Here is a 19,094-nt window from a genome sequence, read left to right as displayed (position 1 = left end):
CGCCAGAAGACTGTTGTTGGGATATATTTTTCAATACTTTTAAAATGTCCATCTGGCATAATGTTGCAACATTTGAAAGATAGAATGATTGAAGAGGATGAAAGTCCATGTCAGCTGGATAGCCAATGGCATTTTGATAGAAGAGGAGTAGGGACTGGTTATACTATTAACGTATCATGAGGTCAAGGGCACCCTGCATCATTCTGTCTTTTTTGACTGATTGTGTGCCATCAAATCAGTTCTGACCTTTTCAGCCACAAAGATAGAACTTTTCTGGGTTGATTTGCCCCAACGATCCACTCATCACCATTGTAATTGTGTCCACCCATTTACTTTTCTTCCTTTCTATCTTTCCCAATGTTATTTCCCAGAGTTCTCAAGAAAGCTAGCTCTTCACATGATGTGCCCTAAATATAATAAAAATAATAATTTGAGCTGTGTTATTAGTCAAGGTAATGTTACTTTGTATCACATAATGAAAGGAAATTTCTGTGCTTTATTAGTTATCTTCCCTTTTTTAAAATAACCATGCTTGCCTTGTTGTATTATAAAATGTTTCATAAATCACACATCAGTGTTAAACTATGGCATGTATAATTGGAAATCAAGACCCTTACTGTTTAATTAATGTAATCTATAAATATGTGGAAAGGAGATACAAACAACTATATTTCCTGACATATCTTCTACACTGTTGCTACGTCCTCAATCTTGGGGTTAGATTAGGCAACAAGAGAAAATTTGAAGACAGATTGCTATCCAAACCTACCATAGGCTACTGTGACACTTGTTCAAGAATGGTGTCCAACTGGTGCTACAATAATGTTGCTTTGGGTCTGTGGAATGCAATTGTTTTTTTAGTATCCTCAGCAGTATCCAGCAACATTTAAAATGATGTCATCTCTGTTTTACATAAATGTATTTTCTATTTGTTGCCAAAGATAACATTTTGATAATGTAATCCTTTAGATCATCTTCTCCAGTATGTTACAAAGAACTCCGATATTCAGGTGACAATTTTTTCACCTCAGCTTTCTTCTCACCTCCCCCACAATTATTTTTCTAGCAACTTCAGAAAGCTCTGTGAGAAAAACGGCAAGGAACCCTGTTATTGTAGAAACTGGTTTATCTAGCTTTTGTAAGCTATTGGATCATGCTTTCCTGAAATAATTGAAAGATTTTCAGCTAAAAAGTTGGAGACAGAAAAATGGATGAAGAAGGGAAATATTTCTTATTTTAATTCCATTTCATCCTTTAAATAGAAACATATTAAACTGATTGCTAGAAATACTGTAGATAGTGTTCCTAAATAAGTAGTAATTATTTTAACCTTAAGGAGTATGAGATCAATAAAGGAGAATATTTGTAGCTCAGAGTTGAAATGAAGCATTGGGTGATATTTTGATGGACTTTTTACTTTCTACTAATATAAAAGATAATGATATTTGAATGGAAGAATACTGGGAAATATCAAATAGAAATTAGTCTAGGAAGGTGAAAAGCATCCCAGAAAAAGATCAGGGTAAACAAACAATTTCTATATCATAGTTGATGGTAGAAGACTTTACCTGAATCTTTTATTTTATTAAATCAATGCTGTAAGATTATTGGCTTAATATAATTTATTGAGACAATGAAGAGAAATATGATACCAAAGGGCTGTTTTTCAGATAGCTCTCTGGAATTAGCCATAATTTATTATGAAAAATAGCAAGCTATGGAATATCCTAGATGACACATCATATCCTTTAAATCCATCATTACAGCATTTGGTATTGATACTAACAAAAAATAAAAATAGAACACATATAATTTTGAAACTTATGGAACCATAAGATAAAATTATAGCTCTCTGCTACCTAAACTTGAAGAAATAAAAATATGGACATATGATAGAAAAGAAGTAGTAAACACAAAATGATTAATTAATTCATATGTATTGCTTTCAAAAAGTAACATGTCAATATAATTTTATATAAATATTTCCAACTGGAATGAATTCAAGTTAGAATTCTATATGCACACAACAGAGAATAAGCCAAAATGAACACATGGAAGTTTTTTCTCAGTACCTAGCATCCAGAATAGAATAGAATAGAATAACAGAGTAGGAAGAGACCTTGGAGGTCTTCTAGTCCAACCCCTTGCTCAGGCAGGAAACCCTATAGCATTTCAGAGAAATGGTTGTCCAATGTCTTCTTAAAAACTTCCAGTGTTGGAGAATTCACAACTTCTGGAGGCAAGTTGCTTCACTGGTTCATTGTTCTGTCAGGAAATTTCTTTTTAGTTCTAGGTTGCTTCTCTCCTTGATTAGTTTCCACCCATTGCTTCTTGTTCAGGTGCTTTGGAGAATAGCTTGACTCCCTCTTCTTTGTGGCAGCCCCTTAGATATTGGAACACTGCTCTCATGTCAACCCTAGTCCTTCTTTTCATTAAACCAGACATAACCAGCTCCAGCAACTGTTCTTTATATGTTTTAACCTTTGTTTTAGCAACAAAGATGATTAGTCCCCTAATCATCTTTGTTGCTCTTCTTTGCACTCTTTCTAGAGTCTCAACATCTTTTTTACATCGTGGTGACCAAAACTGGATGCAGTATTCCAAGTGTGGCCTTACCAAGGCATTATAAAGTGGTATTAACACTTCACATGATAATACCACTTTATAATGCCTTGGTAAGGCCACACTATTGTGTTACAAGAAAATATACACCTATAGAAATGGTGCATATAAATATACCTATATATATACTTTTACCAGTATGTAGTTCTTGAAATACAACAATAACTCCTGTAAATGTACTTTGTTAACAGTTTGATTTAAAAATAAATTGACATAGCACTTTTTCGTAGGGTTTTTCTGATGGCAGTTCTGACCTCCTGGTTCCTCAGGCTGTAAATCAAAGGATTTAGCATGGGGATCACCACTACATAAAATAGGGAAGCCATTTGGTCTACATGGTGAGACTGTCTAGAGCTTGGTCGTGCATAGATAAAGCTACCACACCCATAGAAAATGCCAATGACCATGAGATGAGATGTACAAGTGGAAAGGGCTTTCCGATGACTCTTGGCAGAGCGGTCCTTAAAAATGGTGACCAGGATGTAAGTGTAAGAGGTAAGAATGGTCAAGGTAGTTGTTATTACATTGAACCCAATAAGTATAAACATCAACAGTTCATTAAGGCTAATGTTCGAACAGGCAAGTTCTAATATGGGAGGAACTTCACAATAAAAATTCTTAATGATGTTTGGGCCACAATAATGTAATCGAGATGCAGCAGTTGTGTGTACTAAAGCATTGATGATCCCGGCAATATAAGAAAATGCTGTAAGTTGGATACGTTTTTTGGAGGACATGGTGATGAAGTAGAATAGAGGATTGCAGATGGCTACATAGCGGTCATAGGCCATCACTGCTAGAAGGTAGCACTCTGTGGTGGCAAATAGACCATAAAAGTAAAGCTGAGTAAAACAACCTGCAAAAGAAATAGCTTTATTCTCTTTTAAAAGATTGGAAAGTAACTTTGGGGTTACAGACGATGAATAGCAGATATCCAAGAACGATAGGTTGGTGAGGAAAAAGTACATTGGTGTGTGGAGTGGAGGACTGGTCCTGATTAAAACAATCATGCCCACATTTCCCACCAGGGTGATGGCATAAATGGCAAAAAATATCACAAAGAGGAGGAGTTGTAACTGTGGATTATCAGTCAATCCAGTGAGTATGAATTCTGTCACCCGTGTGCTGTTTCCCATTGAATCAAGATAACAGTGTGGAAACTGAAAGAATGCAGAAATTATTATTACATGTTCTCTTAAACATTTCAAGTATAAATCGAGTGACAAAACTTTAAAAAATTCATTGAATCCTATGTACGCAGTGCTGTGGTACTGTGTCTGAATATTGGAATATTGAAATTGGTATATTCTTTATTGGCTATGTGTGATTGGACACACAAGGAATTTGTCTCCAACTCAGGGTACATACAAACCACAAAGTGATAAGTCCTAGATCATAAATCATAAGATACACACAACAAGTGATAAATCATAAGATAGTTATGATTGAGAGAAGGAAGATAAAAATGAGGTGGGATTATTCCTTAGAAATAATGTCTCCATAGTGGAGCAGATGTCTCCACTATGAGAAATACCCACAATGGGGCCATACATTTGGGGTTTTTAAAACCATACTATATCAGTGTGATGAAGTGTGCACCTGGAGAAGCAATGGATAGGAGTTTTGGCAACATAGAGCTTTCCCAGAAAGAGGCCCAGATTAAGAGGCTACACAGTCTGAGTTGGAGGAGGGAGGTGGGAAGACATTCAGGGTAGCCACATCATAGAATCTCTTAGGACGTACCTATTAGTTTAGGTTATAGCTTTAGTTTGTCAAGATTCTATCCATTTGGTATAAGCAAATAAATGATTGGACTCAATTGGATTTCACTGTGTCATCTTTGGGCTTGGGCCTGACAACAACACTCATACATCCATGGGAAAATATCCATGGGAAACAGACTGGAGTTTTAATCAAAACAAAACTGAACTAGAAACAAATACATCCCAAGATCAAAAGGCTGTTGCAGAAACCTTTACTTTAAAGGTAAAGGTTCCCCTTGCACATATATGCTAGTCGTTCTTGACTCTAGGGGGCGGTGCTCATCTCTGTTTCTAAGCCAAAGAGCCAGCGCTGTCCAAAGTTGCCTCCGTGGTCATGTGGCTGGCGTGACTAAACACCAAACGCTGTTATTCCCACCAAGGTGGTCCCTATTTTGCTACTTGCATTTTTTTACATGCTTTTGAACTGCTAGGTTGACAGTTGTTACTTTATGGAGTAGTAAATGCAAAGACCCAAGGTCTTCATCTTAGACTTGATCGAAGATATGAATCAGGTCAACCACCAGGCTAAAAGAATATATTGACCAAGGAGGTGGAGACTCATATCATGAAATACCAATATCCTTCCAATCTATTAGCATTTCTTCATTATTATTACTGGAGAACACAACAGGGTAGAAAATACTGCAAGATAGACAGTTAAAGGGATGAATCTATGTGATCCAAATTAAGGGACCCAAAGTGATGTCTAAAAGAAAACATCATCCCATTTAGTGTAGAACACAGCATCTGGCATAATTGTTTGTAAACAGCTATTTTTATAATAATATGTATAAATACAGAATTTTCAGTCAATAATACATAGCAGAATAGAGCAGTTTTGAAAATGCCATATTAATAGAGATGTGCTGTTAAACTTACCCAATTATACTAAGCTCAACAACATCTTCCACAGTTTAAAGCATATTCTTCCTGCAGAGTTTACATTTGGTTGTGGATGAATAACTTCCATGTAAAACCAATTGCCAAATTCTTTGAGTGTCAAGAAGCAATTCAGATGTATTGCAACTCCAGATAATTCTAGATGTTCTTATTAATATGGTAAGCATTTTCCCCATGCTATCTTTGGGATTATGCACGGGAACTTAATTCTACAGAAGAAATCCTTGGTATTCCCTAAATAGTTCAGATCCCACAATACATAATATTTATTCTAATAATTACCAAGGGAAGTGCATCAAAGCTAAATTATAATGTTTTGACTATATGACAGAACAAAGCACTTATTGTCAGTTTCAAAGCACAGATTTCTCTATAAAATGTCACCTTGAACTGACAGACTGTTTGTCCCACTCAGTTCTGACATTCCCTGCTGAGTGTATCTTCATGCCTTATGAACCCATGAATACCACAGAAATGCCAAAAATATTCTTGCAGCAATAAATTTAAACTGACAAAGTCCAATTTTCAGTATTCGTTTCCCCCCCCAGCTCATTCAGTTCCAATGGAGTGAAATCTAAGCAAAACTGAATATATGGAACAGGACCAAGTTATCTATGGGGCCTCCTTTCCTTAAGGACATCTATCTGTCCTTCCAATTTACATAGGTTCTCATCCATTTCCTTAAATATTGCCACCTTATGGAAAATGTGCTTTTCTGTAGCCCTTGTCCTATGCAACACTGTTCCCCCTAACCTTCTGAAAGCACTGAAGGCCTGACCTTTTCCCTCAAGAATTGAGATAAGGATGAGATGGCCACATGTCAGAAATTTTAACTTGGTCTCCAATTTTTGTTTCTAACGTTTAATATTTTAATAATTTTAATGTGATTTTTAGGTTATTTTATAAGTAATATTGTTTTAGTTCTTGATTGGGAGCTGCCCAGAGTTTGGTATAAGATTGGTGACCATATAATGCTTTAAATAAATACATTTATATTGTTATTTTTTTCACTGGAAGAGTTATTTTGCAATGTTACCAAGGAAATATCTATAAGTATAACATTTTTTTCTCATCAGCTTTTTGCTTTCCTTCTCATCTATTTATTTCATTCTTGGAAACCAAATGATTATAGCAAAGCCATCATGGACATCTTTTATCATTTCTTCTTCATCTCTAGGATAATAGTCCATTATCGAGAGCGCCTATCTCAGATACCTAATAAATATTCATAAACATTCACCATAAAACCCAAGTTTTGGTAGACATCTGATTCCATCTTTTTGGCTCCTCAAATTGCTTTCAATTACACACTGCTGTTTAAATTATATAAGGTTCCTTGTGCTGTTTTCATATATATTTTGAAAAGTCTGTAGTTTGGGGACTAGGTGAAGACAAGCAGCTGTTTATATTTCAACAGAATGGGAAGTAGTTCTTACTGCAAAGTTGAGCTCAAGCAGTCTCTTAGTCATTTTGGTCCAAACATTCAGTAACAGATGAAATTTCATCCTCTCCAGTCATCCTGTCTTTCAAATGTTGCAATGTTATGTCAGATGGTGGTTTTTTAAAATATTGAAAAATATCCCAAATGTCAAAGCATCCCTGGCCTGCTCTTGAGTGCCATAGGCAAGGGGGATGGGAAACCAGCAAAGCAACACGGCAGCCAAAGACAGGAGCACATTCCAGACATATCTTTCTCAAGGCTGTCTCCCAGGGTTACCCACAGCGGCCAGAGGGGAGTGATTTCTACAACTCATGAAATTGCTCCATTGGTGAATGTGACTGATGACACACCCTGAGGGGTGGGGGTGGGGGGAAACAGGGTCATGATTGGGGCTGTAAATTATGTGGGGTCAGAGTTGGCTTCATTTGGGTACATGCAGACATGAATTCCTAATAAATAACTGGATTTCTTTTGAAGCTTGGCTCAAGGCTCATGATTTCATTAGGGCATCTGTCAGAACCCTGACACCAAGGACAGTCTATTGGTGAAACCATTAACATAAATGAGACAAAGACAAGAGCTCCATTTTTTCATTTAGATTCTTAGCCTAATAAAGAATTTGAGTAATTGCTGTCCAAACAACAAAAACAAAACCCAAGAAAAAAGTATATTGAAGTACTCTGAGGAAGGCAAGATCTGATTAATATAGAATCGGGGTCAGAGAGGTATTCTTGAATAAAAATATTTTTGCCACTTTCTTAAATTTCATGCCAATGTGGCATATTTGGGAATCAAACTGAATAAAAGGAGGGGGAAAATATTTGAGTTGCAATTATAGTTACTACATATTTTATAATAATTGACAATGACAAATTAGCTACTGCACATCTTTTATATTGAGCACCTTTCAGATAAATTGCTGGAATACTTCATAATCTCCAAATTGGCTTATTCAAAATTATCTTCAAAACATTCATGTTGAACTTTTTTTTCTGTACTTGGAAAAAACCCACATTGTTCTAGTTCAGGAGAGCATCTTTTTGTGAGAACTTTCAAAGTAGTGAAGATACGTCTAATGCTTTGATTTTTTTGGACAGCAGTCTTGTTATGTGAGGCCCAGTGAGTGTCTTTCTATAACCATCCCTTGTTTAAGATCTCGGCAAGTTCTTGATTTTAATTTTGAAATCTATGGAATTAATTCTTGGCAAAACATTACATTCATCATTTCTCTTCCACCAACAATTCAGCTGGAAACAGTAAGCCATATTCCAAACAATGCAGTCTTTTCTCTTTTCTTATTAAGCCAAGAAGTTCCAATTCATGATTTCCATTGTGCTTACAGGTTACAAATGAACTTTGGGGTGGAATGGGAGGATGCTAATAAATGCCTTTTATTTTATTGGAGAAGGGAATAGCTGTGCAGATCTACATTTTCTCTTTACTTGCTTCCCAACATTTTCAAACAAAATTTTGCAGGAAGCTGGGTATCCAGAGATGAAACAGTTTTGAGCCAACCATAACGTGCATGTGAACAAAACAAAGTAGAAAACATGTCAGAAAAAGTGCAAGGGTAAAATAGCTCCCCATCCCCATCCCAGAAGGCTTTCCCCAATATTACACAGTAACATACCCCTCTTGCTCTTTAGCATCTAGTTTTTAGTAGCTGAATAGTTTGGTAGCAAAGAACATCCACCCTTCATGGACATAAAAGACATGAATAAACAAACTCAAAAGTATTTTCATCTCCCAAGTAATTATCTCCAATGTAATTTTCTAACAGACATGCAGCTCCAGGATTTAATCCTTAAAGAATTTCAGGAGTCCAGCTATTAAGATTAAAAGAGTTTATGTATGTATTTACTTATTTAACCTTATTTGATTTCTATAGCCACCTATCTGAACAAGTGACTGTACATCATAAGTCATAAAAAGAATTTAAAAGAATTTAAACAGTATAAAATAAATATATATGGCCCCAAGTAAAACTGTTATTATGGGTGTTAATATTGCCAGGAAATAAGGCCCTTAATATACTCATGCCTGGGCAAACAACCAAATCTTTACAGCAGTGGGTCTCAACCTTCCTAATGCCGTGACCCTTTAATACAGGTCCTCATGTTGTGGTGACCCCCAACCATAAAATTATTCCTAAAACCATTGAAAATATGTGTTTTCAGATGGTCTTAGGCGGCCCCTGTGAAAGGATTGTTCGACCCCCAAAGGTGTTGTGGCTCTGACCCCCGAGGCCGACTTATCGAGGGAGAAGGCTCCAAACATGAAGGAGAGGAGTTGGCCAGGCCTCCCTCTCCAGGACCCTTCTCTCTGGCAATGCCTCAGGTGTCTCCCGTAGGAGAAGAGATTGGCCAGGAGCCAGATATCTCCTCACAGTAGGACAGTGAAGGAGATAAGTCTTGGCTGGATCCATGCCAGCGTTGCAGAGACAAGCGCACGCAACAGAAAAGGAGGCATGCCAGAGATTAAGCTGAGTCACTGGACCACACCCCACAGGGGATATAAGGGGGTGAGGTGGCCATTCAGACTCTGTGACGGACAAAACTAACTACTATCAAGTCACATTGCATCTTTGGAAACAACATTATCTGCCTTGGATTTAATTATGAACTGGACTTGACAATTCTTGAACTATATGTATCTTGTTTATGAGTAAAGTTCTTGGCAAGCAGCTACTGGGTTGCTGCCAATCCTCTTATCGAAATAATTTGGTTGTCTGCCAGTTTATTTAACCCCCGGCTGTCTGTTTGTGTGCGTGTGTGAGATGGGGACAGAACAAAAGGGGTCCCGACCCACAGGTTGAGAACCACTGCTTTACAGCCTTATGAAAAGCCAACAGAGTTGAGGTCATCCTGAAATCTGAAGGGAGAATATTTCAGAGGGCAGGGCTGTGGTAGGGAAGTCCTGTCCCCTGCTTCCTGCCAGCCAACATTCCTTATTTTATGAGACTCACAGCATGTTCAATTTGCCTGACCCAATTGGATGGATGGAAAGAACTGGAGAAGCCAGGTAATTCAGGCCCAAGCCATGAAGGGCTTTAAAGAGGATAATTAAGCCCTTGAATTTCAGCCAGGAACACACTGGAGATGATGATTATGATTAATCCCATTTGAAAACTCCAACAGTAGAATTTCATTCCCCACTTTGAAAGAGACACCAAAAAAGCCTTGTTCTGTCTATTAAGGAATAAAAGGAGACTCTTTTATAGAATTCTAATTGTTTACTATTTGGGGCATATATTACTACTAACAAGTGAGTAGGTTAGGGAAACAGCAGAATGAGGGAGATGGGGGGGTAAGGAAGAACAATGCAGACCCATCACAAGATCATGGGTAAAACAAATGGGTTTAGAGGAGGCAACGTGTGCACCTAAAAGGGAAAGGCATAACAATGAGGGAGAGGGAGCCGGGAGTAATACCTTCAAAGCAATGCCTGATAACCCTGCGTTACCCCTCAGGGAGAGAAAGAGGCAACACACAATGGGGCAGGAGGCAGGGGAAAGTGCATTGTCATCTGTCAGCATGACTAAGGCAGAAAATAAGATAATTACAGGGGGAAGGCAAGGGTGTGGGCCTGTTACACGCGCAATGACCAAATTGATCAGCATTACATAAAAGCAAGCAGCTCTTCAATGGTGATTTTATACTCTGACGAAGTCGGTAGGGGCCGACGAAAGCTTAGCACAAGTTTTAAAATAAAATTTTTTTAAACTTTTGAACGTTCCAGAGATCGTGATGTCTATCGCTTTTTCTATATGTATATGTATATATAGCTATATATATCATAAGCTTTTGCAAAAGGGTTCTCCCATGAAAGTGAGAGAGAACGTCTTACCGCTCCAAATACATGGTTTAAATACATTTTCAGGCAATCAGCAAAACAATTAAAACGCCCCCATTTGTCATTGTTTTGAGATAAGAAAGGAGAGATGCATTATAGAAATGAGGATAAAAAAAAAGCAAAAAATTTCTTCCAAAAGCTATATGTGCAAGAGGAGACACTTGAAGAAGATATTAAACAATATTTATCAATAACAAATCAGATTTAAGGGAATTAGAAGAGACACACAGGAAAATATTGAATAGGCCAATTAGTATGATTGAATTAATGTAGGCAAGGAAAAAATAGAAAAACAATAAAACTCCAGGTCCAGATGGCATCCCGGCAGAATTTTATAAGTTTTATCAATAACCACTAGATGAAATCATACTAGAAACTTTCAATGATGCACTTTTGAAGGCCAAAATATCCAATTCATTATCACGCTTATCCCAAAAGAGGAGACAGACCAATCACAAATCAAAAATTATAGACCAATATCATTATTAAACATAGACTACAAATTATTTACATTGATTATTGCGGAAAGACTAAAAAAAGTAATAAACGAATATATTCGTATATAGAATGGCTTTCTATCAAAAAGACAAATAAAAAATAATATGAGAAAAATAATTGATGTATTGGAATATTACGAAGCAAATATTCGAAACAAATGGCACTAATATTCTTGGATGCACAAAAGGCCTTCAACAATTTAAATTGGAAATTCCTTACTTTACAATTAGAAAATATGAAATTTGGTGATAAATTTGTAAACATGATAAAGAAAATATATTCAACTCAAACAGCAAAAATAACAATAAATAGAGATATGACTGAACAATTTATAATAACAAAAGGAGTGAGACAGGGATGCCCTTTATCCCCTTTATTGTTCATACTATCTCTAGAGATACTGTTAAATGAAATTAGAAGAGACAAGGAAATAAAAGGACTGAAAGTTAAAAAAGAGGAATACAAACTTCAAGCCTTTGCCGATGACTTGGTCTTCATCATAAAGCATCCAATATCGGACCCAAATTGTTATCATGAATAGAAGAATATGGGAAGGTAGCAGGACTCAAAATTAATAGGCAAAAAACAAAGGCACTAATGAAAAACCTTACAAAACAACAAGAAAAAGAATTAGAAGACAGAATGGGTATACAAATGACAAAAAAAATTAAAATATTTAGAAATATGGCTAACAAATAAAGGATCATCAATTAGAGAAGACAATTAAAATAAATTAGCAAGACAGATAAAGAAAGATCTAGAAATTTGGAGCAAACTACAGTTATCATTTCTAGGGAAGATACCCTCAATCAAAATCAATGTGTTACCAAGAATGCTATTTTTATTTCAAGTGATACCTATAAAATTAGGGAAGAATTTTTTAAAAGATTTTAATAAACTTATAGCGAATTACATTTGGCAGGGGAAGAAAGCAAGGATCAAAATAAAATATTTACAAGACACTAGGGAGAGAGGAGGATTAGCATTCCCAGACTGGGAAACCTATTATAAAGCAACCTCATTGATATGGATTAAGGATCGGATGGAACTGAAAAACAAAAGAATATTGTCATTAGAGGGATGCGATCTACAAAGAGGATGGCATGCTTTCCTGTGGGAGGGAAAAAGTAGACAGCACGGATATTTTCAAAGACATTTGATCAGGGAAGCACTGCTACAGACATGACAGGGGATAAAAAGAACCATTATGATAAAATTCTGGAATGGTTATCCACTATGGAGGCACAAATTTACCCAAATGCTTTAGATACTGGTAAAATGAAAACTTACATTTACATTCAACTTACAACTTTACATTCAACAGAACTTACAGATCTGTTGAATAATCAAGGGGAATTAAGAACAAGACAGGAACTGAAAGAATTGGGTACAGACCTTGATTGGTGGCCGTATATGCAAATAAAATCTAGATACAAGACAGATTTGGCACAATTTGGATTTCAAAAGGGAACATATGAATTAGATAAAATTCTCCATGGAACAGAGGACAAATTGATAAAAAAAACTACAACTATTTATTAAGATACAAATTAGAAGAAGAGGTAGTCAAAGAAAATATGATAATTTGGGCAAAACATTTTGGATACAATATTGAATTAGATAAATGGAGAAATTATGGAATATAAATTACAAACTAACAATGTCTGTACCCTATAAAGAAAATATATATAAAATGTTTTATAGGTGGCATCTCCCATCTGCCAGATTGCAAAGATGTTTCCAAATACCTTCCTGCTATGTTGGAAATGTAAACACCAAAAAGGAACTTATTATCACATGTGGTGGTCCTGCCACAAGGCAAAACAATTTTGGCAAATAATTAAAACACAAATAGAAGAAATTATAAATCAACAAATAGTAATTATAATAATTTATATGTTCCCAATTCCTAGTAAATCTGGACTCTGCTGCATTCTTACAATACTGTAGATATTGATTTTTAATTGATAAATTAAAAACTTGAAACAGCAATACTGTGCACAAGTTTCAGTTGTGAAAAATCTTCTGCATCTGATTCTTTTTTTTATTAATGAACCCTTGAAACTTAAAACTTCTGTGTGAATAAATATAGAATGCATAAATATATAGAAAAACTTGGATGCATCTGTTCCTACCAACATCTTATAGTATGTGAATTTTTTTTCAGAGTGACACAAAACTTTATTCAATTTGTTCTGTGCCATTCTGTATATATTTAGGATATATACCATAGTTACAAGAAGGATATTGTTGTGACATAGACTCTTCTGGAATTATATTAATTATTGACTACAGACACATCCAGCTAACTGACTTATCCCTAGCAACAGCAATTAAAAAGCAGAATGGGCAAGTATATTGGAGGATATGGGGATTCTAAGCCATCCCTCATATGATCACACTTTCTTCTGCCAGCATATCCAATCTTTATCACATAAAATTGCAGTCCATTCCATTCTCCATCATAAATACCTTAGCAAAACTTGGTCATTCTTCCAATCATACTGAGGCTATCATCAGGATTTATCATCAACATTTGTTACCATACTGTTTTTTGGATAAAATATATTAACTGCCTTAGAAACTTTTATTTGCATGCCCAGATAATGGGTTTTTTAGAGACTCAATTTTGTTCATAATGAAAAAAAAAATAACAAAAGAAATTTGGAGCAGAGAACTGCATTTTCCTATACTATAAAATCATTGGTCTCAACTTTTTAAAAAACATTAAATGCATTTATTAAAGTTAGTATTCACAAACATAAAACAAGAACATCAAAGTTTTCTTGGGTTTATTGGATCCGGTGGAAATTTTTTAAAAAGGTACATTGTTGATCTTACATTAAAGATGTAATACATGGACATGTAAATCAGTAAAAATGCTTTGCTCTTATTCTTGATAGCTCTTTATTAGTTAAACAGTCTTGTTATGGTTCTAATATGAGGAAATTAAAATGCAAATGTCTCATTGTTCTTGTAATTATACTCCAAAAAGATCAGCCTGGATTAATCCCCCCCCCAAAGAAATCCCATAACTGGCTTTGTTCTAATTCTGAAGAATTTATTCTTTCTGTTCATTTTCCTCCCTTCTGTCCTCTGCCTTTTGGTCTGTAAACAGCTAAAAAGCAGTGCTTGTCATTCCCTTTTAATTGACAGCAATCATTAGGGGATGATAGCTATTAAAAAATGGGATAATTCTTCTTTAGAGGTAATTTTATTTATTTTTTTGATCTCAAAAGTAGATATATAGTTATTACCAGAGCCCTAAGAAAACTATACAACATAGTGGTTTAATATTTAATGACACACAATGGTAAAAAAAACCATTTTCTTCTCTAAACCTGAACAATGGTTCTTAAAAATATCATATCTGTTGAACATGAAATTTTCTTCCTAGAATACTTCTGAAGGCACCTCTTACCTCCTGGTTCCTCATGCTATAGATTAATGGGTTGAGCATTGGGGTCACCACTACATAGAACACAGAGGCCACTTGGCCTAGGTGATAATTCTGCCCAGAGCTTGGTCGCATATACATAAAACTGAGACATCCATAGAAAATGGTGATGACCATGAGGTGAGATGTACAAGTGGAGAAGGCTTTCCTACAGCTTGCAGCAGAATGGAGCTTTAAAATGGTGACCAGGATATAAGTGTAGGAAGTGAGAACAGTCAGGCTTGTTAATAAATTGAAACCAACAAATACAAATACCAACAGATAATTAAGACTGATATCTGAGCAGGAAAGAGCAAAAAGGGGAGGACCCTCACAATAAAAACTCTTAATAATGTTTGGGCCACAGAAGGACAGTCTAGATGCAGCCATTGTATGAATGAAAGCATTAATTATTCCAGCAATGCAGGAAATTGTTATTAGCTGAAGACACTTTCTTTGGGACATTATTATCAAGTAGAGTAGAGGACTGCAGATTGCCACGTAACGATCATAGGCCATCACAGCTAAGAGGTAGCACTCTGTGGTGGCCATTAGACTATAAAAGTAAAGCTGAGTTAAACAACCCCCATAGGAAATAATCTTATTTTCTTTTAAAAGATTGGATAGGAATTTTGGAGTGACACAGGATGAATAACAAACATCCAAAAAAGATAAGCTGGTAAGAAAAAAGTACATTGGTGTGTGGAGAGAAGGACTGATCCTGATTAAGATAATCATGCTTAGGTTTCCCACCAGGGTGATGGCATAAACAGCAGAAAATGTCCCAAAGAGGATGAGCTGCAACTGTAAATCCTCTGTTAATCCAATGAGTATGAATTCTGTCACTGGTGTGTTGTTTCCCATGTAATCACAATAACAGTGTTGAACAATAGTTCAGTTAATTTTTGTTTGTTTTTCAAATATTTGTAATGTAGTAATGTAATGTAATGTAATGTAATGAGATTGGAATCAATTTTTAACACCCTAGAAAAAGAAACAGAAGTTGGAAGACTTTTGATGAAGAGGTCAAGTACGGTAATAAAATAATATTCAGTTTAGAGGAAGCGATATTCAGTCTGCATAGATATCTGAAAATTGAGTTGTGGTAATAGGAGTTATTTTCTATTAGTTTGAGATGTATTAGGTGCTATGCAATGAAATAGCAAGGGTAATTAGAATGCATTAGGCATATCCTACTATATGTGATTAAAACAGTTCCAGCCCATGAATAAATTTCTCCACAGGACTATTAAAGACAATTAACAACCATGAGAGTGCTACTGAAATCCTTGAGACCTCAGACAAATATCAGAGCAAATATGACTTGCATTTACATTTCATTTCACAGGATATTTGAGAAGCTGTCATAAATTGGTTCATTGGTTCATTGTGGAAGCTGATTTTTGGGCTACAAGGGCTTTTCATTCTTGAGTTGATAAATTATGAATGGTAAAAGCTACCCTGACTCTCTTGTCACAGATGATTCATCACTGTCAACCGTATTCTTGTGTGCCTTTCATGATGGCCTTTAATATAATCAACTCTACAGACAAGTTGTTTTTCATTCTGTAAAGCAGTTGTTTATTCCATCAAATAGTTCTAAGAATGATTTCTATGAAAATTTTTGAAGAATTACTTGTTAGTAAATATAGTTCTCTTTTTAATCTTGATTTTGTCATGTAAGTGCCAGCTACGTTTTGATTGTTAGTCTTACTTGCTTTTTTGTACCGCCCATTACTAAAACCTTACATTTTACAACAAAATGTTTACAGCTTTATAAACTTAATATTTATTTTGTTCCCTCTCAAAGTACCTTATCTTCTGTGCCAAATGAATAGATTTATTCCTGACTGAACTTTTAAATTTCTTGATATATTAAGGGACGTTATTTTTTTAAAAAACTGGGGAATCAGATTTTATGCTTCCCAGGCAAGATTGATTTTGCCGTTCTCAGATTATCCAGTCAATGCTCTTTGAAGTAACAATAATTTATCATCCCATGAACTCTAAAACAAATTCTCATAAGTAATAAAATGCAATAGTTATATAGTTGCCTTTTTATTATCAAACTCACTTGTTTTTTTCCAGCTCAACTGCATCGTTCACATTTTAAAATATCTATCTTTTTCAAGCTTCTGATTGCAGGTTTTTGAAACTTGTCTAGACATCCTTTTGCTCCTTTGAGGAAATTAAGATATTTTCCTTCAATCTTCAGCAACTCAACAGCTTTATACAATACTGCAGACAATAATATTTCCACAAATTCTCTTTGGAATAATGCAGAAAAGAATTCTACTGAGAAAAAACAATGGTTTGGGGAATGTCTCCCTGAAGTGCTTCAAACTGCTCCATCTTAATTACACAGTGAAGATTCAGTAAACCGAATCACAATTATTTGAAATATTTACCAGTAGAAAATGTAACATTAAATAGAGATCCCTTCTGTCCACTTACTAATAGTATTTTATCATACCTTTTTTTCCACACAATGATATTCCTCATGTAGACAAAGAGTGCCTTTCAAAAATATGGGTTTTATTATTTAAATAGAAAAAAAGCTTAACAAAACTGTATTCAAAATAGTAACAGAATCATTCAGAGAAAATATTAAAACATATACAAAGTTGTGAAGCAGTGATTTTAAAGAAAATTAAATGATGGCATGACCTCGTTGGTGTGATATTCCACCCTGAGAAAGCGGGTGGGATCCTTGAAGCTGTGTGTGTGCTCATTTATGTTTTTAGACCCTTGCCCCTCTAGTTGATAAAGGCCTCCCAGGAGGTCGCATGTGTCTGAGTCCAAGCAGTGATGAATTCTTCCTTGGCAGAGAGCCTGGGTACATCTACACTTAGGGAGACAGTGGTCTTTACCCTCTTCAGGAAGGCATCATTGGACTCAACTATGTTGGATAATTTCTACAGCTCCAAAGGGCCCTGGATGAAGCAGACTATCAGGATCCTTTTCAATTAAATTTCACACCAGAGCACAGTATAGAAACAGTCATGCTTGTTGATAATTTGTGGTGGGACCATGAAGGAGATGGTGCACCTTCTTTGATCTCTTGTCAACTTTCAGTACTATCAACCATGATAACTCGTGACAACTCAGGAATATCAGTGTTGAATATGGAGTGATGCAGTGGCATTCCTCCTTCCCCCGTGCCACTTCAGTCATGGTTGAGGATGGGGAGTGAGAGAAAGAGAGAGGCTATCACATTGAGTTCAGTTCTTTCTTACTCCTGATTGACATCTACATGAGAACACTGGGTGAAATCATGCATTGGCAAGGAGCGAGGTATCATCAGGTATCAATTGATCATACTCAATTCTACATCTCAACCCAGGCCCACCAAGTGATATTATCAAAGCTTTGTCTTGGTGTCTAGAGGCTGTAGGTGAAAGAAATGAGGTTCAGATAGGGGTGAAATCCAGCAGGTTCTGACAGGTTCTGGAGAACTGGTAGCAGAAATTTTGAGCAGTTCGGAGAACTGGCAAATACCACCTCTGGCTGGCCCCAGAGTGGGGTCAGAATGGAGATTTTGCAGTATCCTTTCTTTGCCACGCCCACCAAGCCACACCATGCCCACCAAGCCACACCCACAAAACCAAGCCACACCATGCCCACCAAGCCACACCATGCCCACCAAGCCACAAAACCAGTAGTAAAAAAATTTGGATTTCACCACTGGGTTCAGACTACACTGTCATAAGACCAAATGACTGTGGATTGTGGGATCTTCTATATCTGGGGATTTCTGAAGGGAGTTATACTTAGGCAATATGACCCGGTATTCTCTGGAACCATATCTTCACAGTTCCCTTTGAAACAGGTCATGAAGTGCTATTGCTATTGCTATGACCCACCACCATGGAAGAGGTCATTGACCATCCCAAGGAGACAGCCATGTTGTAGTCAATGGACCATAAAAAAGTAACTCTGAATAAGATAGCTAACAAAAGGAATTATTTGTTCTTTCAAATGACAAGTTGGGAACACTATTGTGTTAATTGTTGTCCAAATAAACAAGGAAAAAGTATGCCGAAGTACTATGAGAAACATGAGACATGATTAATGCAGATTCAGATCCAGAAAGATATTCTTGGATAAAATGTGTTTTTGCAAGGTTTTTAAATTCCATGCCAGTGTGGAATGTTTGGCAATCAAATTGAATAATGCAAATAAACAAGCAATGAAATATTTGAGCTGAGTTATAGTTTCTATATATTTTATAACAATTAACCATGACAGATTAGTTACTGCCACGTATTTTAAATCACAGTACCTTTCCAGCAGATTGCTGAATTAATTGACCCATAAATTCTTGAGTTAGTCCAAATGAAGCTTTTAGTATACAACCACGCTTACTAATAAAATATTATATTGAATTATTAGGTACTCCATGTGTTACTCTCCCATTGTCCTGTTACGTCTGTGTTTTATCTTACATTTTTGAAAACAAAACAAAACAACAGGAAGAGATGGTGTTGGGGATCATTCATTAGAAGTACCCTCTGAATGCTAGGATGTTGCAGTGGTTTTATACTTGAGGAAATTCAATACAAAATGATATAATAATAAAACA

General features: G+C 35.9%; 2 protein-coding genes across 2 annotated transcripts; both read right to left on the bottom strand.

The window, feature by feature from the left end:
* Positions 1 to 2,819: 2,819 nt before the first annotated feature.
* On the bottom strand, positions 2,820 to 3,758 carry LOC139310562 (olfactory receptor 5G9-like). Its single transcript, XM_070934744.1, has one exon. The coding sequence runs from the start codon at positions 3,756 to 3,758 to the stop codon at positions 2,820 to 2,822; it is 939 nt and encodes a 312-aa protein (XP_070790845.1).
* A 10,682-nt stretch (positions 3,759 to 14,440) lies between these two features.
* Positions 14,441 to 15,376, bottom strand: LOC139327410 (olfactory receptor 5AP2-like). The gene has a single exon (XM_070957228.1). The coding sequence runs from the start codon at positions 15,374 to 15,376 to the stop codon at positions 14,441 to 14,443; it is 936 nt and encodes a 311-aa protein (XP_070813329.1).
* Between the last annotated feature and the right edge of the window lie 3,718 nt (positions 15,377 to 19,094).

The sequence above is a fragment of the Pituophis catenifer genome, unplaced genomic scaffold (assembly GCF_029215685.1).
Source record: "Pituophis catenifer annectens isolate HBS135680 unplaced genomic scaffold, rPitCat1.0.hap2 SCAF_1, whole genome shotgun sequence".
Taxonomy (NCBI): domain Eukaryota; kingdom Metazoa; phylum Chordata; class Lepidosauria; order Squamata; family Colubridae; genus Pituophis; species Pituophis catenifer.
This window is presented reverse-complemented; position numbering and strand designations above follow the sequence as displayed.